The sequence below is a fragment of the Convolutriloba macropyga genome, chromosome 4 (assembly GCF_964194025.1).
Source record: "Convolutriloba macropyga chromosome 4, txConMacr16.3, whole genome shotgun sequence".
NCBI lineage: Eukaryota > Metazoa > Xenacoelomorpha > Acoela > Convolutidae > Convolutriloba > Convolutriloba macropyga.
The window spans coordinates 21653547-21680577 of record NC_134471.1 but is presented as its reverse complement, the minus strand read 5'-3'; the positions used below and the strand labels follow the sequence as shown (position 1 = coordinate 21680577).

General features: G+C 35.1%; 1 protein-coding gene across 1 annotated transcript in view; it reads right to left on the bottom strand.

Moving 5' to 3' along the window:
* LOC142338020 (uncharacterized) overlaps nt 1-27031 on the bottom strand; it is a 98489-nt gene that overhangs the window by 59781 nt on the left and 11677 nt on the right. Inside the window, exons 3-4 of the mRNA XM_075387654.1 lie at nt 11258-11319; nt 7342-7605 (exon numbers count right to left, since the gene is read on the bottom strand). Coding sequence (XP_075243769.1) covers nt 7342-7605; nt 11258-11319 — 326 coding nt within the window. The remainder of the gene's footprint in view (nt 1-7341; nt 7606-11257; nt 11320-27031) is intronic.

Here is a 27031-nt window from a genome sequence, read left to right as displayed (position 1 = left end):
CATCGATTGCTCCTCTGAACGCAGTTCGAAGTTTAACACCTTTGAGAAGGTTTTTGTCACTTCAAAAAAACCCACGGCCACTTTCCCATAAAAAGTGCATTCGCCCGATCCCCTCACCAATGTTTTCCTTCTATTCACTTCTGCCTTTGACAAGGCACCAGAATTCTCCTCATACGAGTAGCCCTGACATGCGAGCCATGTTTTTGCATCTTTGTTATGTGAATAGTCTGTTTCAACAAAACTTTTGTCAGCATAATTCCCGTTAGCATTTGAAATTTTCAATCGATTTGCAGACACTGTACAGTCAGAGAAGAGTGAATGTAATACACTATTACAAAAGTAAGCAGCATCTGTTTTGTTATGTCCGCAGCAGCTCCTGGATCGTACTTAAGGTCAGTTCCAGAAGATTGCGTAATTTTACATTTGACTTCCAGGAAAATTATCTGTAAATCAATAAAGTTGTTCCGGTCACCCGTGACTTCAAACTCTAGCCTTGGTCCGGCGGGACTGTACACGGGACCCAGTTTTTGACAGAAACTTCCGTCAAAAGTTACAAAAAGAGCTTGTTTTTCAAACAAGTCTAACGAAGTGTGAGTTGCTTTTGTTGTTAGTAGGTTAGCAATCATCTTTCACTTTTACGAAAAAATCAGAACGACTTTTTTTTGGAGGCCTTCGGCTTAAAATGATACCCTTACGTTTTGTAACTGCTGCTGATATTTTGTCTTTCTTGGCTCACTTCGTCTTTTTTGCCGAGGCGAAGAATGTTTACGTGATCCTCTTGTCTGCATTTTAACAGTTTTAGATAGTGTGCTTTTCACTGCCTGTTTTGGTGACTTTTTATTGCTGGCTACATCTAAAATTCCGGGAAAACTCTGTTTTAGGAGCTCTTTACCGATGCGTTTGGCGGTTGGTAGAGTGAAACGACGCGGAAGTGGTAGAGCAACACGTCTAATGCCGGCAGCTAAAACTCCAAAAGCTTCCTCTCTGCCGATAGTGTCCAGAAAAATGAGGCGAAAACGTTGCTTGATTTGCATAGCATGAATCCAATTTGACTAAAATTTTTTGAATTTTAATGTTAAATTACTTTTCCTATCCTAGAAAAGGGAACCAGTTGCCCGGTTTTGGTTTTCAGTTCAATTGAAATCGACTGAATAGTGTTTGTCAACAATTTCTTGAAGGCTAAATTTGTGAAAACTATTCGATGAGTTGGTTCAAGCTCACATACACTACCGTTTTTCAGACGTTGTTTTGAGTCAATGACACGTAAAAGAGATGCCCTGACGTCACCGACGTATTGGTATTTAATAATATTGGTTTAGATAAAAATTAAATGCTTTCAAGCGCAAAGATCGGGTGGAAACTTGCCATAATGCGCTCGTGTATCGTCACTTTTCATAAGTCTGTTTGCCATCAGATTCATTTTATAGGCAATGAGTATTCCATTTCTATCAAGAATACCTTTGAACCCAATTATGCTTGGAATTTATTCACTCGGAAAAGATATACCCTCATATTTTCCAAACAAGACTTCGTATCTACCAGAGAGAGCTCTTCAGTTCTCGGAAAGAAAAATGAGGAAGCCCAGCTGTGCGTTTAACTGTTGTAAGAAGTTGCGCTACTGAATCAAATAATCCAGGCATAAAAGCCAGTTTTTGTCCACTGTAAGGTCGAGAGATCACATTGTTACCAGAAACAATTTTTGAGAATTTTCATAATCTTCCAAGTTGTACGCGGTTATATTCCCGTCGTCATTATTCTCAATTTTAGTTGAAGAAATTGCCTCACTTAATGCAACTCTCCAGTCGCCTGAAAGTTGAATTTCGTCGTTGAAGAAAGTGTGGAAAGATGCAAGTGTGTTTGTGCCAAATATTACCCTTGAAGCTGATGAAACGACATGCATTGTAAACTCGTCTTCAAATCGTTTACGTGACATCCTCTTCAAGAGAAAGACGAACGAGCTGTATTTCTGGTTGATAAAACTTTCCTTTGATTGTTGCGTTGCCTGCGTCTAATAAGGAGTATGTTGATGTACTAAGAGTTGGTATTCCTTTGATTTCGAAGACTTTATCAGTGAAAGACTGTTTGTAACTTTTCCTGAAAGCCTTATCTTTTTTAACGATTCTCACAAAATCACCAATGTAAAATTTGGGTTTTTGTGTTTCGCTTATTTGTACGGCTAAGGAAACAAATCTTGGCACATCATTTTTGTAACTTTGTTAGGTGCAAGTTTGGTTACTCGGTTTACGCGTGAGTCGATTGTGTCTACAAAACTATCTAGTTGGTCAATGTAGGAGTATGTCCATTTTTCTTCAAGGTAGCGATGAATTATTTTTTTTAAGTGGTCTGATGTTCCTCTCAGCAAAAGCTGAGACTTTTTTCGCTGAATGTGCTATACAAATGAATACAGCGTTTGTTACAGAGTTTGAACGTTCCAGGAATTTCTTTACCATCGTCAACCTACACTTCTTCTGGATGTTTGTTGTTGATCTTTTTTTGAAAGCTTCAGCTGTTGCATACTATGTATTCATTGGTTGCACTCGTAAATATATTGACAAACAGTCTGCAGCAACCAACAAATACTTAACATTGCGATTATACTTTGACAGTTTGTCAACGTGAGCCAAATCCAGTGACCAAATTTCATTAATATCTTTCACAAAAACTTTGAGCTTTGGAAATTTTTATCGATTCGAACGATACTTTGTAAAGGAAGGCTTTGTCTCCAAATAGGACTGTACTTTGCCTAAAGGTAGTTTGCTCTGAGCCTGTAAAGGTTTTACGCTTCCGTAGGAAGCTCGTCCGTTCAAATAAAGTTGATCTAAGTTTTTTGATTCATGAAAAAAAGACCATTTCTTCTGACTGGTCTCTTTTTTGTCTGACGTTTGGACGGTTGTTTCTTCGTTATTTTTTTTGGAATTAATCTTGAGCCATTGCTATTGCCGGCTTCCTTTCGGCTTGGGTAAAATGCTTGTTCACTTTCGGACGAAGACACCAGGATTTGTTTGGCATAAGTGTTGGCAACTAAATGAGGGGATACATCGAGTGCATTCAAAATTGTTGAGTATTCTTTTATGTTTATCTTTTTTTGGGTTGCTGCAAATTATACAAAAAAGTATAAACTTTCACATCTAGTGGCTTTTGGTCGATATTAAGTGCGTTGTTTCCTTCTATGGTTATTAAGTAGATTTCATAATGAGATCGAGTACAAATTCTTATCGCTCAATTTTACTTTTTTTTATTGATCCAGGTTCAGAAATTATTGACACAGGGCCAAAAACTTTTGTTGTTTCACAATTGCTTCAATCTCACTGTCATCGCTGGGTGCTTCTGATGTTTCTTCCTGCACCTTGGGTACCACTGTGATTTCGTTAGTTTCTCTCATAGGTTCAGCGGTTCCCAGTTCTTGTGCTGGTTTTTAGTGGATTGGTTTCTTTGAACAAGAGATAACTGAGCATCTTTTTATTGATAAATTGGGTTAGCAAGTATCTCATTTTTCGCTGGTTGTTTGGAGATAAACAATCGCGTGGGAATTAATATAAATTCTTCAGTGCGCATTTTTCTACTTTAAATAAAGATAACACGAAAGACCTATAGATTTCAGTAGCTCAAGGGTTCCTGCAAGATTTAGTTTTTTTCTTTAAGTCTGGTTTCTTTGGACAGTAATAATTCGAGTTCGTTTTTGCGATTTTTTGTAAAATTTTTATTGGCGGGAACGTTTCCGTTTACAACAGTTAATTAACACTCGCAAAGAAACAATATATAAATATCGGAGCTGTCTTGATTGAATCCCTTATTTTTGTGTCTGATAATTCTAGCATTCGCCGCAGCGTACATACTTCTTTCTCAGTCATCAGTTAAATTTGTATCAACTGCCTTAGCTGGAGGAAGATAAAATACAGAAGGTCCCGGTGGTACAAGTTTTGAGCAGTAACGTATAGCTTTAGACCTTTTAGGATCCAAATGAATCAATAAAGGTCCAGAAGTTTGTTTTGCCGCCAACTCATAACTATCATCAAAAATTGAGTGTTGCTCAGTTGTCTACCAATTAAACTAATCTGTTGAACATCACGGGGTGCTTTGAATAAAAGGATGTGGGTTGTAATAGTTCTAGACCATTTACTTTGTTGAAAAAGCTTGTGCTTAACGTATACAACACTCAAATTTTTATGACGTCCTGCTGTTGCTAATTTAGAGAATTCTTATCGTCGAAAATTTCTTCACAAGAATCGTCGAATACCAACAGACAGTTTTCCAAATCTGATATTATATCAAAACTTGAAAACATTGTAAATTGAATGTTCAGTTTTCTCTCAAGAGACTAAAATTTAGGCAGGTCATACTGGTAAAAATAAAAATTTGCTTTAAACTTGAGTAAAAAGGTGTCAATCAGCAACATATTGAAAAAAAGCTCAGTTTTCCCACAGCATGTCGGACCACAGACAGCCATAAAGAGACGATCATTTGTCGAAATAATTTTATTCATAACTTTGAGTTGGGTAGAGCGTATCCTACTATACAGGAAAGAAGTAAAAACCAAAATGTTGCTTCTTCACAATCAGGTTTAAAAAAACTAGTTAAATCACTGATATAGCAATAAGAAGCAATATGATGAAAATTTGGGTAAAGTAAACAACTTCTGATCTGGGTTCTCGTGAATTACAAAATTTCCATGGTCTTCTCTCGTGATTTTTTTCATCAAAAACCAAATCAGTTACACCCCAACCAGCATCCAATTGATCCACTTGTTGATGTATTTGAAAAATCGCTTGAAGAAAAAAAATCAGTCAGCATACAATCGTTTAATATAAAAAAATGATTATTCAAAATCAATTGTACAAAACAATTAATCAACAATAAAAAAATTCATATGTAATGAATTGTGAGTCTATGTCTTCTCTTTGTAGACAACTGTATAGTTTGCTCTTATTCCCAGCGCATTGTCATAGTAGGTGATTGAGTCCACGTTTCCCCCGATCACAACTTGCCGAATTTTTTCCGGAAGAGTGTTATCGTTCAGCGAGAACTGAATTGGCACTCGCCGCTGGGGAATAGGTAAAGGTTTTGTTTCAGTTTTTTCCGTTTTCGCCTGTACAGACATGATATAATTGAAGTACTCTAATATCGAAAGGTAACTTTTAAAGAATTCTTTTTCCGCGCCAGAGCAATTGATTTATTGTTTCCTCAGTACAGTTTGTCCACGCAAATCAAATTTTTCCTCCCTGACAAAAAGGACAGTCAAATGGTTTTCAGACGTTATGCAACTAAAAACTGTCAAATTTGGAGACAAATTCACTTGAAGTATTGACGGAGCTGATGTTCTGTCTGATCGACGATTCATTCGTTAGCCAGTATTAGAAAAGCTCCGCTTTCTTTTTGGCGCAATGTTTATTTAATTCGCGTCTTGGACAACGAATAGCATGCAGATCTCAAACTGGCGTCTCTTTATAAAATCTCAAATTTTTGATTTTCGGACACAACAATTCTTCTAAGTTTACTACTTCTTTCCCGAGAAGATTTTTCAGAGTATCAGCTTCTTCTGTTCCTGTGGCATAAAGCTTTGATAGTGGAAAACGAGACACTATTCTTTGAAGAATCTGATGTATAGGTATGAAGAATCTTTGAAGAATCTAAGAGTATCGGTAATCCCCACTCTCCCAAGCTAAACCATGGAGAAACTTTGATACCCCATGATGACATCTTTGCTCACGTGATGACAGGGAGTTGAAAGAGTTTGGTGGTTGGAATGAGACAATGTCTGTATTGTTTTCAGTTGCAATAGCAAGTTCTTTTATAATGAAACCAGACTTTCTATCACGAAAGTCACCGCATTTCGCTGCATTTCGCCGCATTTCTTAGAAAAATTCACCGTGTTTTCAATCAATTCCCGGCTGATTTTTTTTAACCTGAGTCAGCGCTTGAGCTGATTTTTTTGTCAAACCAGGCATCATCAGACAGTTCACTGCAGACAATCTGGCTGCACATTTATAACAGGCTGTTCAGTAAAAAAAACAATACGGGATTAGGAAATCGTTTTCAACCTTTTGTCACCCAAGACTCTATCCGACGAACTAACACTTCATCGAGCGAGATTGTTCACGCGATGTACCCTTTTCAATCTCTCTCAGGTTGGGCAGATCTCGGCTCGTCAAATTTTTTTGTGAAAACGTGAAAAATTTGTTTCGTTCGGACTATTTATGTCCTCCCGGGTCGAAGTTTGGTTGTGAATTTTTGCAAGAAATGCGGTGAAATGGGGTGCAAGCCAATGTAAAATCTAAGCTTCGAATTTTAAGGCAGAATTATGTAAAATCAATGCAACATTATGTAAGATCTACTCTAAATTCAATGCAAAATTATGTTAGATCTACGTTAAATTCAATGCAAAATTATGTTAGACCTACTCCAAATTCAATGCAAAATTATGTTAGATCTACGTTAAATTCAACGCAAAGTCATGAAGGATTGGCGCTCGAGCGTAGATTTTACATTTAAGTTCAATTAAATACATTTAAGTTCAAGTTCAATTCATACAGCGCCAAGCTTACATAATTTTGCTTTTTTATCGTTGACATCTAGGCCTGGGGTCGAATAGCGGTGAATTATTTTTTTTCACCGCATTCACAGCATTCACCGTATTTCTTACATTAATTTGCCATAATGGTCTATGCGGTGAATTTTTGTAAGAAATGCGGTGAATTTCGCGGTGAATTTTTCTAAGAAATTCGGTGAAAAGCGGTGAAATATTTTTTTTCACCGCTTTCACCCCGCAATCACCGCATTTCTTACGAAAATTCACCGCCTTCACAGCATTTCGTACAAAAATCACCCACAAACCTCGACCCGGGTTGCAAGACACGAACTCCCAGTTGGATGCTCTTGCAAGTCAGCCATATTTTGCAAGAAACTTGAAAGTTCATACTTGAGTGTTAAGCATCCCGTCTCGACCCAGGAAGTTTTGACTATTATTGTTTTCATTTTGCATTTATAACTCTGATGCATTTATGTTTTAATAATAAACCGAGATACGGAAAATGTATTTGCCATTTTTTAGTTGTCTGTTGCAATAGAACGAATTTAAAGAAAAATGGAAAATTCCCTCGACAAACGAAAACTTGTCTACTTTGGTATCCTTAAATTTGCAACATGTCGACCACTGGTAACATGAGGTATGCTTCGAAAAATGGCAGCAATGACCGAAATTCTGACAAAAAATATACCGACACTTTTTAATTCGGGTTAATAGTTCAGAGTTACGATAAGTCTTTTCTCCTAGCTCGTTTTTTTTAAAATTTGTTTCAACAGAAACTGACTTTTATTTCTAACTGGAGTACAAAGTAATCTCACTCGAAAACTTCTTTCTGTCTCCAGCTGAGAGGCAAGTCCAGACATTCCAGTTCGATTTCGACTGTGGATCCAACCCCAGAATCAAATTGAACCTCAGTTTGCAATGAGTGGGTATTGACCACATTGGTCACTGTGACGTCATCTGTGTAGAGAGATCTCACGAATGACAACTGGGAACTATTTCGGCCGAATTCACTCTCGGCTAACATGTGTATCTTGTATTCTCCTCCCGCGATCAAATTTGTAATTGTCACATTGTTGGGACTTAAACAACAGTTTGCGAAAATATTGAACTGTTTATTCTAAAAAGGAACAATACGAAGTTATTTGGGATATAAATTTGTCAAATTGTCTCAAATTTTTTACTCTAGCTCGGCACTTAACAGTTGTTATACAAGACTGACGAGAAAAGTGGGCATTCGTGGACCCCTTCTTCAAATAATCAAAATAATTCCGTGAAATTAGACTCCGAGCATTATAGTTTTTTAGCACCTTACGGTTTTTCTGTTCCCCAGTTTAAAATTCAGCGCTAAACCAGCGCTTTTTTAGAGGAAGACCGCTGAAAAATGAATTTGCCTGCTAATTAAGCACTTCGATCAAATCGCAAATTCTTATTGGTTCTCTGTATTTTGCAGATAAATAGATGACAACAAAATTTTCTCTAATTCTTTTGGATAAATTTCAGACAAAAATATTGATGGAGTGAAGAAAAAGGACTTCTTGTTTTATATCAAATTCCGTGTGAGCGAAATTTCTCTAAGCATCTTTATGAATCTGCAAATTTAAGAGAAGCTTTCTTGAAGAAACGTATGCAGAAAATTTAATTTTAAAAAAGTGATAGAACTTTTTTTTCAAAAAAATTACACTTTTATGAAATATGAATAAATTACAGTTTCCAGAAACTAGTTCTGCGTGGGAACTCTCTAATTTGGTGTTAATGCTACAGAGCAACATCTCCGTTCATTATGTTTTCAACGTTTTTTTTGTAGGACAACTTTTCTACCACAAAAATTTGTTACAAAAATGTCATGTGAAATGAAATGTTGTAAAACCGGAAATAATGTTCTTAAAATGTGAGAAACAAAACATGAGCAACAAAACGAATTTAAACTTAAGATAACAAATTCCCAACAGATTTAAGACAGGTAACCTGATACAAACATTATCAAATAGTTTGAATAAAGGAAATCTACGGAGAAAGAGAGATTTGCTTTCTCAATAAAAAAAACAATATAACTTGAGATTTTTCAGCAAAAAAAAACATAAAGGCAGAATTTCACGTGTGTTCTGACCAATTTAATATCTGTAGCAAATTTAATATATAATATTTGTCGCAAATTAAAAAATTAGCAATCTTCTTTTCTCATTGATTTAGATATGATAGTCCGAAGATACAAACAAGAATTCTCAATTTCTGTAAAACAACAAAAAATTGAGCTTAATCGGCCTTTTTAGAGAGTCTAGTAGAAATTTAGCTTCTGTTAAATCAATCGATGGAGTTAGTTCAAACAAAAAGTAAAAGCAGTCCGTTTTGAAATGTCTTAATGAGAACTGATATAATGTGATTTTAATGCTCGGACGTTGGTTGCAAAGCAAATCAGCGCTGAGTCAGTCTAAAGACATTTTTGTTTTGTGTATGACCAGTACTCTCTTCTTATCGCATTGTACAACAGTTTTGGATTTGGCGTAATAGTTAATGCATGAAAAGCAATATGTCCAGCTAACTCCCGGTGACATGGTTTGTTTTATCTGCCATTTAATCTTCCGCGTGCCTACTGTAATATTTAATTTTTTGAAGCAAGCAGTAACCACTAGGCTAAGTTGGCTTTGTGTTGATTACCAACAAAATAGATTGAGTATGACGAGCGTGTATACTACTGCAGTAATTACCTATTATAATCTACAAAAATAGGAAATTTTGTGCACAGAAATAATTTCTATGCATGAGTATATTTTCAGATATTACGAGGCAAAATAAATTTGGGTGAACTCAATGCCCTCAATTTTATTGTAATGAGGATAAATTTTGCGGAAAATTATTGTAATTGAGGAAACTTAAACTACACTTGAACTTGATATTCAATGTTTCAGAACTGAAGTCGGGCTTTAGTCTTGGCATATACTGGATCAACTCCGAGACTACTGTCCGGGTTTAAAACGAGCCAACAATTGATACCACATATTTAACAATTCGCATTAGCATAAATGTAATATGACGAGCATACCACAATGCAATAAAAATTACATGCAGAAGAAAACCTGAAAATTTTTCTAAGAATCTTCAGCAATTTCCCTTATATTTCTGTAATTGACATTTAATAGTCTTTTGTGGCTACATTCTTGTTTCTATTGGAGATCCAAATTCCTTTTTCCTCGGTTCTGCAATTACAAAATTAAAAGCGTCTGATTTTAAATTCAGCTAAACGTGTTCAAGTCGCAAAAAGGTGAAGAGCTAATTTTTGAGGGATTTTTAAACCTCAATGATCTCCGAGTGTCTTCTCGTTATTCAATTAAAATTTTTTATAGTACTATAAAGCGATTTAGGTTTTATATCACTTCGCAACGAAGATCGATTGGCCAAAATTGGTCTCACAAAAAATCTGGTGGCTGTTACAAATTTCCGTTGCATGAAAACTTGAATAAAAAACGCCCAAACTTTAAAGTTCTATTTTTTTTCATTTCACGATTCTTCTGAAAATCAGCATAGTTATAAAGTAAACTATATGTATTTATAAATAGCTTTGATTACACATTTAACCTCACAGACATTTGAGAATTTTTATCGTGTAAGATCTTACATATTTCTTACAAAATTGTCTCATAAGTACTTACAAGATTATGAATCGCCTGACCAAGACTTTTCAAGGCAGTTTATCAGGTCTTACAAGATAAAAAATTTTTCAGGTCTGATAAGATCTTACATGATAAAAGTTCACTTTTGTCAGATCTTACCCGATATAAATTCTACCTGACAAAAACTGTTTATCGTTTAAGATCTTAGAAGAATCTTATAAGATCTTTTATAATAAGCATTCCGAAAGCTATGACTCATTTTTTGAGAACATTTTTGCCAGATCTTATTCGATAAAAAAATCTTTTGATGTATGGCTTGTTCTTCATTTTGAAGTCAACTTAGAGTTGCTTTCACGCAGTAGCCAAAAGGCTACAGCATGCAACACTTAGGTGTCACAGCAAAAAAAAATAATTATCTTACGATGTCTTTTGAGACATATAAGATACTCTGAAAATTTTTATTCGAGTGTTAGGGGCTTTTTCTGTGGTAGTGATTATCAAACTAGTCTGAAAAATTTTCTTCAAAACCAAAACTATTTTAGACTGCTAATTTTAGCCCTATTAACTAGTTAAAACTCAGAATAAAACAGCCGACAAAATATAATCAACCAACATTTTTTGTTTCATAAGTGGTTAGTTGAACAATAATTTTTTACATCCATAAGAACTTGACTACGTTATGCGGTTATATTGAAATCATTAAAACATGTCTTATCAGATCTTACACGATAAAAATTCTGCCCTACGTGAACTTTTGTCGTGTAAAATCTGATAAGAAGCTCATCAGATCTTATAAGATAACAATTCAGCAAAATTGTATTATTAGCTTATAAGATCTGATAAGTATATTATCAGATCTTACACGATAAATATTCCAGAATCACTGGGGCTTGCCTTCAAGACACCTGCAAGCATGTTCCGAAAAAAATACGTTTGAAAACATAAACTAGCTGTCGTAATTAAGATTGCAGCTTTTTGTGACAGATCTCGTGATTTGTACAAAATTGGGTAACCACACTTTTCGAAACTTTCTTAAAAACCATAGCGTCCGTTAAAAGGTTTAAATCTTTGAGTTAAATATTTTTTTATTTCTCTATATTTTTAAATAGCAATGAGAGCTCACCTCGAGTTATCAAGCAGGCATGGGCATGATCCTTCAGATGGTTCGTTCCAAATGTATACTTTCTGAAAACAGGAGTACCCTGGTCAAACTTTTTGGGCTATGCCGTAAAATTTAGAATTCTTGTAATTCTCGTTTATCATGCAGTTGTTTCTGATTCTAAATATCCAAAATTCTTGGCCAAACAACTTGCAATTTTGGATCTCTTCCGTTTGTGACAGAAAAAATTCTCAGCACTTTCAGATTTTCCTACTTGTCATTAAATAGTTATGAAACGCTATTGGTACATTATATCTCTTCCGTTTGTGCACCCCCCATACGTTATAAACCCCCGTTGTAGACCACGTGTCTTTTCATACAAAATCATTGTCTAAAAATATGGCACATGCGGTTGGGGCAAATATTATCTACCCATTAAACGGGGGGGGGGGGGGGGGGGGGTTGATTTTTAATGAGATGAGCTAATCGACTGATTTAGTGACTACTATTTAGAAATCAACAGCAGTACTGACAACATAAGCAATATTTTTCAAATAAGATCTCACGCTGATACATTTTTTTTCTCAAAATCCACAATGTTAGTTTCCTAACACAGACACTGTCAAAACGAGCTGCTTGCTTATCTATATAACGTTACAGAGCACTAATCTGATATTGTTTGGTCCTGTATACAATAGTGAGAACAATACTGAACAAAATTCTCTTTCAAAATGTCTCTCAGGATATAAAAATTCTAATTGTTCCTACCCCTCTTGATGAGGGGGAGGAACTATATACTCAAATAGGTTTTTTTGATTCAGTCAATTTTGGCCGATCGATATATTCATCGTAGAGAGTTGAGACTGGTATCATTAGAAAGATTGTCCAGCGTAGAATATGGAATTAAAAAGATTTTTTTTCATTTTCGTTTTTGACAGGGAGATATCGAGGTTTACACTTTCGAGAAAATAGAGTGAATTCCGTTGATTTCATTCACATTTTTCGTAATTTTTGACTAAAATTTAGCCAATTTTATAAAAAAAAATAATAAAATTTTTCAAGAAAATGTTGTTGATTCTACGTTTATAGACAAAATATATTATCGGCTATTTTCATTGAATTTTTTTGTCACAAATTCCGGCTAAATATTTTCACAAAATTCAGACCTTTTCATCAAAAACAGCACGAAATAAATTTCTTTAGTCCACTCTGATTAAAGTGCAGGAAGTGCAAACACAAACACCACTAAAACAATCTTTGTAGACTGAAAAGGGGACTAATTCTACTCCAACTTCCGTTGAGAGTGCTCTGTAAATAAAACTTTGCCGTTTTCTGCTAACTTTATTCGTTGATTATCAAAAACGCAGCATTTATTTTTGATTATTTAACTAACAAAATATCTATATCAAGGACATTCCAAAAATGCAATTTTCCTAATGGACAATCAGCATTAGCAGGACTAGTTCTGTGCCATCCTTGGACCGTTACAATCCAAAAATAATTCGGATTGTCGTCAGTCGGTTTTTTTATAAAAAAAATTCGATCTTTTTTATATTAATTAATCAACAGAACATTTCAAATCAAAGCTCACTAGTGATAGGTCCTATTGGCTTCCTAATTAGCTCGAAATTAATTTATCTAGTTGATTGCAGGAAAGCTTATAGTCGTTTTGACTTCTAAGGTAATTGATTTTTAAATAAAAAATGGCTTATTGAACTTTGCCTCCAATTTTCTCTTAGTTTGGTCAACTTGTAGCTTAGTGTCGGCAATCAAAGAGTGCTCCTTATTTCTGCTGAATTCACATTTAGTCTTTATTGTGGTTTTACGCCTTAAGTTATGGTGTTCTGGTTTTGATACTACTAGATTTCACAGTTTTTTTATTTTTTTTTGGGTATTTGCCCATTTTTCATGTTTTCTAGTTTTGTCAAATTATCACGTTATTGTCAGTTCATATATCACATTTTTTGCGTTCATTATAACGCAAAACTGATAATATTTTAATCCTTCAAGATATAGATTGTGGTTCTTTGCCGCTTCGACAGTACTTTCTCGAAGAATTTAATTGAATTTTTTATTTTTGTCTTTAATTGTCGCTTTTACTTTGTTTTTTTTTAGTCGTATTTAATTTCCCGTGCTTTTTATTGAAGCATAGATGAGCCGATGTTCTGATATTAGAAGATAGATAATGGCTTTCGTGACTTTTGAACACAATTGTTTTCCAAAATGAAAAAAAAAAACATTTCAGCTTCGCATTTTTGTTCCTTTTATTGTCTGTTTTTTACCTGATCGCGTTAATTAACGCTTAAAGATGACATTATTTTTGTCAAGGGAAGATGTCGAAAAAGATTGGTGTCACAAAATCTAATGTTTTCAAAGAATTCGTTGTGACTTTACTGGCTTCGACACGGGTTTTTCAAAAAAAAGAAATTAAATTAATTTTTGGTTTTTGTCATATTTGACGTCCTTTTTGTAGACTTAAGACTTGTTCCGGATAATTGCAGGTCTCGAGGGCGTTCTTTGGAAGATTAAACCAACCTATTCAATTTTTTCATTTTGTAATTGATGGCTTTCATGTCTTTGGAAATGAATTTTTTTCGATAAAAACAAGTAGTACATAATCTTGCTTTTTTCTTTTTGGTCTAATTGTTACCTAGTTTCATTAATGAGAGGTCACATAATACAATTCAAGGAAAGGTGTCAAAGGAGATTGGTGTCACAAAATCTAATGTTTTAAGAGAATTCATTATGACTTTACTGGCTTCCGCACGGGTTTTTCATAAAAAAAGGTAAATTAATTTTTGATTTCTGTCATATTTGACGTTCTTTTTGTAGACGTAAGACATATTCTGGATAATTGCAGGTCTCAAGGACTTCCTTTGGAAGGATGGACGAACCTATTCAAATTTTTCATTTTGTAATTAATGGCTTTTATGTCTTTGGAAATAAATTTTTTTCGAAAGAAAATAATCATTACATAATTTTGCGTATTTTTTCTTTTTTTGTCTAATTGTTGCTTATTTCATTAATGAGCGGCCACAAAATACATTATTGGTGTTCGCCGAAGGTGAAATCAAATATATTTTGGGGGCCAAAGTATGGCTTTACGGCTTCCAAATCATTTTATGGCAAGTTTTAATTGATTTTTAGTTTGTTGTCTATTTGTTGTTCTTTTTGTAACTGCATAAAAATTGAATACCAAGAGTTCTTAATTCCCTTCTATAGAAGCATTGGTAATTTTAAACCTTTGGGATATTTCATCTGATTCCCAATGGTTTTCATTAGTTTGAAATTAATTGTTTTTTTAAAAAAAATTCAGCGATTTTTCTAACTTTAAAGTTTCTGTTCTTTTTTGTCTAATTGTTACCAAGTTTTATTATGAACTGGTAAATAACCATTTTTGTCTGGTGAATTAGAAGTTATTTTGTGTATTTTCAGTTTTATCCGACGCTATTTTGACTTTGTTATTAAGTTTTGTTTTTTAAAGCGGACATAAATTTTTTGATGTAATTAATGTTTGTTGTTGTTGTTTGATTTTGCCGTTCGTTTTCGCTCGCTTTCTTAATATCGCCATATCTCATCAATCTAATGCATCATTTTTTACTCCACTGAGTTATTTGCTTTGGAGGCTATCTTTTCGTTCATATAGACCAGTTTTTTTTCGGAAAATATTTGAATTTTTTGTGTTTTCCCATCTGTTCCTCATTTGATAGACAATTATGCCAAAATTGTGGATGAGCGGGGTCGGAACCTTATGTGCGATCGCACATTACCGAGCCGCCTTGTTGAAATTTGATTACATAATTTATCTCTGAGTTCCAATTAGCAAAAATGGGACGGCAGAGACACATTTTATAATCAAATATTTCAATTAGAATTTCTCGTTGACAATAGTGGCGATAAGCACCGCACTTTTTTTACCCTTAGGTACCGCACGTTTACATTCAAAGTGATCACCTAAAAAAAGTTTGCTATATGATGGTCTTTGTGACATAGATGTGTATTAGACTACCGGCTGCCTTTCCTTCTATCCATTTTGTAAGGGATGGAAATGAGGCTGCAAACCAAGTGAAATTAATATTAAAAATAGCGATTTCGAACGCAGTACTATTCCCTAGTAGAGAATGGATAGTTATCTTGTAGGAAACTCGAAGGTTCTGGCATATTTGTACAAGACAATTCATCTACTGGCAGTATATTATTTGGCAGATTCCTACAAGATAACAACTTTTCTGTCAAATTCCTACAAGATAATCAGTTTTTTTGCCAAATTTTTACACCATAGCCATTTTGTTGCTAGGTTCCTTCAAGTTGTCCAATTTCTATCAAATGCCTACGAAATAGCCGATTTTGTCTGCCAGATTCTTACAAGATCATTTTGTTCAAGTACTTCCTCCAACAAAAAACGCTGGGGTCCTAATTTTAAGTTTTTTAAGTGTGTCTGTATTTTTAATCGGCATTGGCAATTATACATACAACTCCAAACAGTTCTTAACCGACGAAAAAAATTGTTAACAAACTTTAAAAATAGCATTTTTCATTTTTTTGCGCAATCAGTGTTAGTTTTTGCTCATCGTCTGTGAGGGGAAAATTTTTTTAAAGGTAAAAAGACTGCATAGCACGAGAGCTGAATCAAGAAAGATTTTAAGCCAATTTCGATAACACCTTTACACACTTTATTGTAATTTTTTTCCTTTTTCTTCGAAAGAGAACGCCAAGTTATCCATTTTAAGATTTCATTAAATATTTAATTCCCCAAATATGTTCACAAACTGAATTGTCTGAAAATAAAATTTTAGGTGAAGCTTATGCAAAAATGCGAAATTTATATCCATTTTTGACTTTGACTAAATTTTTTTAATAAAAACTTTGTTGAAACGAATGCTAAGAAACATTTTTCTGCAAGATAAAACAGTCTCCAGTTTCTGTCTAATACCTTGTTGTTCTATTACGTTCTAACATATCATCTGGTGCTGACAGATTCTGCCAGATTATCATTTTCTGGCAATATCTTGCATTACTGCCAGATTTCTGCCAGATTTCGGCCAGATTTTGGATGATAACCATTTTCCAGCCAGAATCTTTCAGATTCTACAAAAAATCAGCCGGTGACCACGGGTTGTGTTTATTATATCAGTTTGTGTGGTATTTTTGCATGCGTTAAATCAGCTGTTTTATTTTTTAAAAAATGTGGATTAATGCTACGAATTACGTCCTAAATTACTTTCCTAAAATGCCGCCTTTTATTGGACAGTTAACAGTTATTACTATTATCGGATTGCAGAAGAAATTGTAAATATACATCACCAGTTTGCTGTATTTACGCATACCTAATTCTCACTTAATTCGAGCAGTATTGGTCATTAACACCCCGGGTTGGAGTCCCTGTGAATTTTATCGATATGGATCATTGCTATTTCATAGTAACTTCTAGATACAATGATGGGTCAGTGTAATTTCACAAAAAATAAATTTCCATCGATGGATCAAAGAAAACCAATATTTCTCTGTATGGATTATACAGAAATTTTGAACGAAAATTTATACGAAAATTTTGAAAACCTCACATTTTTGTCATTTTTCTTAATAAAATTGAGTTAGCTCTCTCTGATTGAACGTTTTGTTATATAAAATGAAGATGTTTCGTTAATTGAACGCTTTGTTTACAGTTAACACACTGCTTTTCCAATGCGGACAGCTGGAGGGCGTGCGGACGGGTGGGGGCATACGGGGGCGTTTCCAATGCAGACGGGTGGGGGCGTTTCCATTATGTACTTTTTTGTAGTTTTCAGTAACGTGTCACCAAAAATCATTTCCAATGCTGCAGAATAATGAGGATTTCCAATGCGGATTTTGGACAAACTACCCGGGTCGAGGTTTTTGGGTAAATTTTTGTTAGAAATGCGGTGAATGCGTTGAATTTTTGTAAGAAATGCGTTGATTGAGCTGGAGGGCGTGCGGACGGGTGGGGGCATACGGGGGCGTTTCCAATGCAGACGGGTGGGGGCGTTTCCATTACGTACTTTTTTGTAGTTTTCAGTAACGTGTCACCAAAAATCATTTCCAATGCTGCAGAATAATGAGGATTTCCAATGCGGATTTTGGACAAACTACCCGGGTCGAGGTTTTTGGGAAAATTTTTGTTAGAAATGCGGTGAATGCGTTGAATTTTTGTAAGAAATACGTTGATTGCGGTGAATGCGGCGGCAATAAATATTTCATCGCATTTCACTGCATTTCTTACAAAATTCACCGCATTTCTTACAAAATTTCACTGCATCGACTTTTGTGGCGAATTAATGTAAGAAATGCGGTCAAAGCGGTGAATGCGGTGAAAAAAAAATAATTCACCGCATTTCTTACAAAAATTCACCGCGAAATTCATTGCATTTCTTACAAAAATTTACCGCATTTGCTTTCCAAAGTTTTCTCATTCTGATTTAAATGTACAAGAAAAATCAAAGCACTAAGTGACAGTTGGAGCAGTGGACTAAGCAGGTGAAGGCATGCAGGAGGTCGGAGGTTCGAATCAGTGTAGGCGAGAATAATTTTTAATGATACTGACGGACGCGGTGAAAATAAATATTTCGCCGCATTCACCGCAAAAAGATTTAAGAAATACGCGGTGAAAAATATTTTTTTTTCATCGCATTTCACCGCATTTCTTACAAAAATTCACAACCAAACCTCGAACCGGGTACTAGCAGTGTCATTTAGGGCTGCTTGCTGAATAGAGTTGCGTCTGCTTGTTCTCGCAAATTCCTGCTGTAGCAAATAAGTTCTGTTCAACATTTTTCCTAAAAATCTCGCAAAAATGATTGATTGGGAAAACAAACAATTCCTATTCCTGAATCGGACTGTTGGTCTGAAACAATTCGGCGAAAACTTTCATTGGCTTATGAGTATCAGACCTCATTTCAGCTTGGCTCAGCTTTCTTTAAGCTCTACTGGGCACATTTTTATCCGTAAATGCGAAAATGTTCTCTTTTCACTATTATTAGAAATTCTTTCGCAGAGCTTGCGTGTTGTCGTGGTCGAAAACACGGGTCAAAGAGTTCAATAAGTTGAATTTTAAATTAAAATTGGAACAGAAAATATACAAAATTAAGTTAGTTTTTATAGTACTTATCTATGCGAAAATATACAGAGAAAAATTAAATTACCTAAAAAATATTTTACATGATTGACATGTGAATAGATCTTAGCTCCGAATCCCGGAGATGATTTTCTATTTTCATCAACATTTTATGAGAATCACACATGGCCTAGATACAATCGAGTCATTAGTTGGAGGTCGGTGGATTTTAGAATTGGGTTTCTGTGGGTGAGAGAATTTACTTCTGAGATCTGATTGATAGGTCAATAAGATAATCATAACGCCAAAACAAAATTAGAATTGAGTTTAGTTTTGTGTCCGTTACTTATCGACATAGCAACAAAGTTCGTCAGGTAAGTTCTTCTTCTGTTCTTTGAAACATTAATAAAGAAAACTTCTAAGTTTTTTGATGTTTCTTTGAAACCATCACATCCTCCCTTCCTTTTTTAAACAAGTTTGTGGGTATAGGTTCTCCAAATCTGTCGGGTCATTTTCTATTTCTTGTTGATGTCTGTGAAAGCTCTGATGAATCGGGTTGTTGTTGCCCTGCAGATGATGTGGCTGCAGAAGCTTCATCCTGATGGGAGAAAAAGTGTTCTGAAACCGTTTTCACCCTCGTCTTTGAAGTGTTGCGATATCTCATCAGTGCCCTTTGCAGGAATGCTCCACATGACACATTAAGGTTGGGAATCCACGCTTGAAGTGCCCGCTTCACTGTCTGAACTGCTCTTCCAGCTAGTCCATTAGCTCTTGGGTGACAGACGGGTGATTCCATTTCCCTAATTCTCAGTGATTCACACCACTGTTTAAGGTCACCACTTATAAATTCAGGACCATCATCAGATACTAAAGTTTTTGGTATTCCAAATCTTGCAACAATTTGACTAAGATATATTTTAACTGTTTCTGATGTTCTATTTCCCGCGGGGAAAGCTTCTATCCAGCCAGAACCCGCGTCAACAATTACTAAGATATTGCCTTGATCTTTAACATAACCCCAGTCCATGTGGAGCCGTTCCCAAACGTCGGCATTTGGCCACGTAGAGACAGTTTTTCCCAGGCTAGGCCTGTTCATTGGACAATTCTTGCATTTACTAACAAACCGTTGAACGTCTTGGGTACTGCCAGGACATCATGCTGTCATTCCGACTGATGCATTCTTCCCAGGATGTGTCTCATGCGCTTTTGCCAAAACTAAGTGTTGTAGTTTGGGTGGAATGAAAGGAACAACACCTCTGAAGATGATTCCATTGTGTATAGTCAGTGCCTCTTTCTGTTCAAATCTTTTTTTGTTTCTAAACATTGTTTCCAATTGCCGCTTTTGATTCGTTTCATTTTGTACTGAAGGGTCTGTTTGTTCCAAGTTCAGTTTTGAGTTCTGCTTGGGTCATCAAATCACTCTGAGCGAAGTGGATGCGATTGATTGCGAAGCACATTCGATCGTTGTCTGACTCGTCTTCGTAAAAATGTTTTCTGCTCAAAGCATCTGCTTGGGGTATCTGCTCTCCTGGTTTGTACTTCAACTCATAGTTGAAACCCATTAGAGCTATTGCCCATCTTGTGATGCTAGCTGATGCTGTCTTCGAGATCTCCTCGTCTGGTGCAAAAAGATATTTGAGTGGTTTGTGGGTAAATCGTCTTCCAAGAAGGATTTGCTTCAATCTTGTGACCACAAAAACAATTGCTCGCTCTATGTTTGAATAGTTTTGCTCCGCTGGAGTCAATTATCTCGATACATATATAACTGGAGGGCCTTCATGCGAAAGAACCCCGCCAATGGATTTTTCGGAGGCGTCAGTAGTAACTGTTGCTTCGTTTAGTAAACTATATGGCTGTACAAGTGAGTTAGCACATAATTCATTTTTTATGTCTTCAAAGGCTTTTTGTTGGTTTTTGCCCCATGAGAAATCGCTATTTCTCGTGTGATTTAAGGGTAGCATTTTTGTTGCGAAAACAGGATCAATTCTTCCGTAGAAATTTGCTAGCCCAACAAATGATTGTTTGTTGTTAGTTGGTGCTTTTTCATTTTTGTTTTTTCAACATGTTTGGGATCTGTTGCTATTCCCTCCTTTGAAATGGAGTACTCCAAAAAATTAACGCTATTGACTTGTTTTGAGTTAGATTTTTTCTCATTATTAGTAAAATTTTTCTCACGTAGTCGACTCTTGACTGCAAGCATTCTCTTGTCCAACTGCTCCTTGATAGTTCCATACGCCAAACATCGTCTTGAAAGGTCACAACACCTTTGATACCTTTGCGTTTTAATTCGATGCAATTCTGGAAGGTTGAAGAAAAGTTTCTCAATCCATGAGGTAGTCGGCACATCTTGAACAGTCCCTGAGAAGTGTTGATTGTGCATATTTTTTTGCTTCTTTGTCAAGTTCAAATTGATAGTAGGCATCTGAGAGGTCAATTTTGCCGAAATATGAGGCCCCATGTAGGTTGTGGAAGATTGTCTCCATGTCGGGTGTTGGGTAGTTCTCATCCATATCCTTGCCATTGATATGCGCTTTCAAGTCCACGCAAAGTCTCAGTTCTCCACTCTTCTTTCTCGGTCACACCACTGGAGATGAATTAGTGACTCCTACTGTTTGTACGGGTACAAAGATGCCCTGTCTGACCATCTGTTCCAGCATCTTTTTGACCTTTTCTTGAAGAGGTAGAGCTATTTTTCTGGCTTTGCAAAACATTGGCTGTGACCCTGGTATCAGCTTCACGTGAGCTTTGTAACCCTTCACTGCAGTTAGGTGCTCGGTTGTGATGTTGTTCACACCCTGCTTGGGTAGAAAGTCTCTACCAAGAAGTCCAAATTCTTTATCAGACTGCACAACTGCTAGTAGTTTTTTGTGAGCCTGCTTCCGTTCCTTTCAACGTCACAAGTAAGTGATCGCAGAAGCATTAATTGATGACCATCATAAGCTTCGAGATGTCTTACCTTACTATCCAACTGAGGTTTACCAAGCTCTGTCCATATTTTTGATGATATCACTGTGCTATCCGCACCGGTGACCACCTGCCATTTTACTTGGCAGTTATTTATTGAAATGTGTTCCCATGTCGCAGACAAGCTAAATATTTGTCCTTTAGTAAAAAACATTCCGATCTCCGATGGTGGAGTTGCTTGCTCTGAGGAAATAATTTCTTCTTCACAAAAAATATTCTGTTTATTGTACTTACCTGAATTTGGTTGGAGTTTGCTTCTGCACTTTTTTTGAGAAGTGTCCCAGCTTTTCACAGGTGTTGCATTTTTTACTTAGCACTGGACAGGGTCTACCAGAGTGTGGCTTACCTCCTCCCCTAGTGCACGTATTGTTGCTTTTATTAGCCGTAATTTTTTATTTGGTTTTTGAAAGGTCTTTTTGAACTTGAACTCAACTTCTTCTTTCACAGTAAAGGGCTTATTACCTGATGATGAAATTGCAAAAGCCATTGCTTGACTTCTGAACTGTAACCTCTTGGTCATTTCAGTAACCGACATTGCTGGTTTTGCTTTAATACCGTCTAGTAGTCTTACTTTTGCTTCAGGGTCCCTCAAACCTGAGATAAACTTTATTTTTACCAACTCCTCTTCGGGGTTGACAGCTGTTTTCAGTTTTTCGAAGTCAAAATAGCGTGCTTCTTCTCTATGACGTTCTAGAAAAACGTCGTCTGATTCCCTTGCACCTGGTATTACGGATTACGGACAGAAATTTGGCCCTTCCTGCCGTTACTACTCTCTCTTTAGGAGAAATATAATTTTGAATTGCCAATATGATGTCTTTATGCGCTTTATACGGAGTGTCTACCAAATTCCTAGGACTCATTGGGCTCCTGATTTTAATAATTGCATCTTGCCCGCACATACTAAGCAAGAGATTGGTTACCTGTAGGTCCTGAACAGAACCATTGGTGTTGATCTTGTCCTCTTTCATCTCTGCCACAAAAGACATAATCCACGCCGTAGCTGATTCTGCATTCAGTAGATTCAAAATCCGTCTCTCTGTAGCTGGTCTGGACACCACTGTCGTGGTCGATAACACGGGTCAAAGAATTCAATAATTTGGACTTTAAATTAAAATTGAAGCTGAAAATATACGAGATTAAGCTCGTATTTATTCTACTTATCTATGCGAAAATATACAGAGAAAAGTTAGATTAGCTAAAAAATATTTTACTTGATTGACATGTGAATAGATCTTAGCTCCGAACCCCGGAGATGATTTTCTATTTTCAGCAACATTTCATGAGAATCACGCATGGCCTAGATACAATCGAGTCATTAGTTGGAGCTCGGTGGATGTTAGAATTGGGTTTCTGTGGGTGAGAGAATTTACTTCTGAGATCTGATTGATAGGTCAATAAGATAATCATAATGCCAAAACAAAATTAGAATTGAGTTTAGTTTTATGTCCGTTACTTATCGACATAGCAACAAAGTTCGTAAGGTAAGTTCTTCTTTTGTTCTTTGAAACTTTAAAGAAAACTTCTAAGGTTCTTGATGTTTCTTTGAAACCATCACACGTCACGTGTTAAATAAGATTATAACCTACACTCCCTGTGCACTTTACCTGCACTCCCCCTGTGCGTTTTTAATTGTCTGATCATTGAGACACACCTCAACCTGGGTAGCAGTCTTTCAGGTTATAACTAAGTTGTGATAAGTTTGTATGCAGGTCTATGTGAATAACTTGCCGAGAAATAGACAGGATTGGTCCATCCAAAGTGGACTGTATGTTCAGTGACTGTTACTTCGGTCGCAATAGTTGGTTCCAAGGGGTATGTCGAATCATAGAAAGTGTAATTTCGAACAACAGCTGTCTTTTCATCCCCTTTGCTAACTGCCCACATGTTTATTGTGTATCGGTCACCAGGGAAAAGATCACCAAATTGGTATTTGTTGAACCGACTGAAAAAATAACAGATAGCATTTACTCTATCATTCGTTTTAGGAGATTTTCTAGTCTCCATTTCAATTTTGGATCCGATTGTCTATTTATGTTTCTTTCAATATTTTGGCGAGAACTGAGAAAAATTTTTCAAAAATGTTTCAAATGATTCATGAATCTCTTCGATGATTTTTTGATCGAAGAATAAAGGAACAGTAATGAATTACTGAATTGCAATTGAGATAAGCTATTTCAGTACATTTAGTTCATGTTGTTAAAGTCTAGAATGGTCGGACATGGTTTCAAGAAATCTTTATTTATTTATTGCAACCCAGGGTCGAGGATTTGCCCCAAAATTAACGACTAAAAAGTGTAAAGAGTGTAAAATTAGGATTTTTAAAACCTTACTGCCCCGTTTAATACGGGTGGATCAAGTGTAATTTAAAAATGTAACTTCTAAGATTATTTCCAAAGACTATTTTTTAGCCGGATGACAATTTTGCAGCTTTTATGTCAAGTTTGATAAGTAGGTGAGGTTATTTATATGTTTACCAACATTTCTAGGCCAGCCTAAAAACCCGGATTTGGTAGTCATAAACCTTGTGAGATTGTGTTTGCCAACCGCGAAGAAGTCAGAGAAATTTCTAGCATAAAACTCTTACAGGAAATCTCATTGGTAATTTAGTCAGCAATAGCCTCTTTAATAATAATTGTAGCGAAAAATAAACTGAAATCCAAAACATAGGGCAGTGAAGAATTCATCCATTTAATCATTTGAGGTTATGGTAACTGAGATTCAAAAATTTTATTTCAATTAAATTTAAATTATAATTAAATTATAATTTTCGTCCCAACTGCTGATTTTTCATTTATCAAGTGTTTTTATGAAGCAGCAAGTGACCCTAAAAATTACAAGGCGGCTCGTTAATGTGCGTACGCATATAAGGTTCCGACCCCGCTCATGCACATTCTTGAGTTAATTGGCTACCAAATGATGAAGAGTTAGAAAACCTTCAAAAACATACATATCATTCAATAAACAACCAATGGAATACAATAATGCCACCCTAGAGGACCGATAAACGTTGTTGTTAATAGGACAACTAGAAAGGACAATAATGAATATCAAACAACGAACATTAGTTACGACCAAAAATCGATGGCTATAATAAATAAAATCATAACAAAATCAAACTCGCATGAGATAAAACCTAACGAAATAATTTGTCCTATACTTCATTAGAAAAAATAAGAGAGCTGTCCTCGATGCAACTGGTTAACAGGTCGATCAAAAAAAGCACGAGTTGCGAAGTTCAAAAATACGTTTCAATTTTTGAAAACAATCAATTTTACCGTTATTAAGGTCATTCGACATCAACTTAAATCCCTAAAATGTTCATTTACATCTCTATAGGAAGCAATTCAGACATGTCATTATCCGATGTTTAAATGCGAGAAATTACAAAGCCAATGGAACCTACTATTAATGTTTTAAATTAAACAGAAAACAAAAATCCTATAAAATATACAAATATTAAAAAAATCTGAAATATTTTATGAAATCTCGTAGTAACAGTAGTAACAAAGACGAGAAATAAGCGTTTGAAGCTAAAACATTCGTAGATTTCAGAATATAGTTCACTGGAGACGTGCTGTGAACTGTGTTTACAGAGACTGAGACACAAATCAACCGAAAAACTATTTAAAAAAATGACGAAGCTCAAAAACCCAAATATATTTTTTAAAAAAAATATTTTCGAAATTTATAACTGACTTAAAATTTCAACAAACAGCGTTGGATAAGATTGCAATACTCCAGAAGCCAGCCATATCGGCCTGTCAATAATGAGGATATGTCACGACCCTACAAAATAACAAATATATAAAGAAGCCAAAACTTCAAACATTTTTTGAGATCACACTATTTAAGGTGCTATAATTATAAGATCATACCTGCAAGAACTGTAGGTTGTCACTTTTGTTTCATTTTAACATCAAAGAGCTCTCTTTATGAGAGGACTACGAGGAGATGAGAACAAAAAGAAACCAAAAACAGTTTAGAAATCTTGAAAACATTTTTGTGAAATTAATGGTCGAGGCAATATGTCACAACGCTTAACCAAGCGCCGAAAATTGTAAGTATTTGAGGTTTTTAATTAGTGAGATTGTACATGATTACAAAAATGAAACCAAAAACTCTAAAGTTGAAAAAAGTGTTTTTCTTATTTCAGTTCTAATCTCATTAAAACAAACAGCCATAAACTGAAATCTTTAACTAGATTAAATTATACGTTCTGGGGAAGCAATTGAGACCATCGTTATCAGGTATATGGCATGCAACAACAAAAAGGACAAACATAGGCAAAACAAAAAAAAACATTTAAATTTTGCAAGACAACTGTGTCTCAGCCCAAAAATCGTAAACTATATAACTAAAACAATTACCATATCCAGATATGCTTTTTTCCCAACGGTGCGCGCTTTCTATTATTTTTCTCAGTTGAACTTCCCAATATTATGATATTTTGACGAGGCAACAAAATGAACTCATAGAATATGCAATTATGCTAAAAAAAAACGTGAAAACGCGTTGTATCAAAAGAAAGAGATCGTTAATTGAATATAAACCATTACGAACGTTATTTATAACCCACAAAATTGTTTCTGTTTCTTGTTACTGGGTTTGCAACCGAAGTTGAGAGAAAAAAGATAAAATAAAGTGGCAAAGTTCAAAAAGTAACCGATATTTTCTTAAAACAATTATATTCAAAGTTAAAAGAGACATTAGATAACAATTGAAAGATTTGTCTAGATTCATCTATAACTCCTAAAAAATAACTGGATCTTTGAATGGTACAATAAGCTATTGGACTACAAAAATATAACAAATAAAAGAAAAATAAAAGAAATAAATAAAAAATTTTTTGACGAAAACAATTGGTCAGTACCACAAAAACAATGAGCTTATTCTGGAACCGTAATATACTCCCGTTGCTCCTTGTGTTTTGAAAATAGTATCTGTCGTTCATTAAGCTCTGATCTTAATTTCTTGCATGTAAAAAAGTTTACATAAAAATGTTTTCATAGCGGAACTATTTTGAAAAAAAGTCGCAATTAAAATCTAGAAATAATTTTCATGTTAGGATCCATGGCAAGATCAAGATCAACCCAGATGTTACTGCTTAATCTAACAAAAAACTCATTTGTTCAAATGGTTGCGAAACATATCATTTTTTTAACAAAATTTTTCGGGTTGTCAAAAATAAAAATGCATTTTGTGTAATTATCGATTTTTAATTTGCAAAATACTGGCAAAATAATAATTCCAGAAGACTCTTAAAGCCAGTCGGTGTAGAACCAACTCGTTTGTTAGCTTAAAAAGAATACGGCCGCAGTTTTAAGGTATCTACTTCCAGCAAATTTAAAATGATTGGGCTAAAAAACCAAATTTGTTCACGAAAAAAGTCGAATTTTGAAACATTTATCAAAAGTTCTAGCAAAACAACTCGTGTCGAAGAGTTCAGCAACCCTTCTCTATATTTAGAGATAAAACATTGATAACACTACTGTAAAAAGTTGAACAAAACTTACCAAAATTGACGAAAATTGGGTCAAAAATAACGAAAATGTGAATAAAAACAGCTGAATTACATCACATATTCACAAAATTTTAAACCTCGATAACTCCCTATAAAAAGCAAAAATGAAAAAAATCTTTTTAATTCTATATTCTACGCTGGACGGGCTTTTTAATGATACCACTCACAACTCTCTACGATGATTATATCGATCGGCCAAAATCGACTGAACAAAAAAAATACATTTGAGTATATAGTTCCT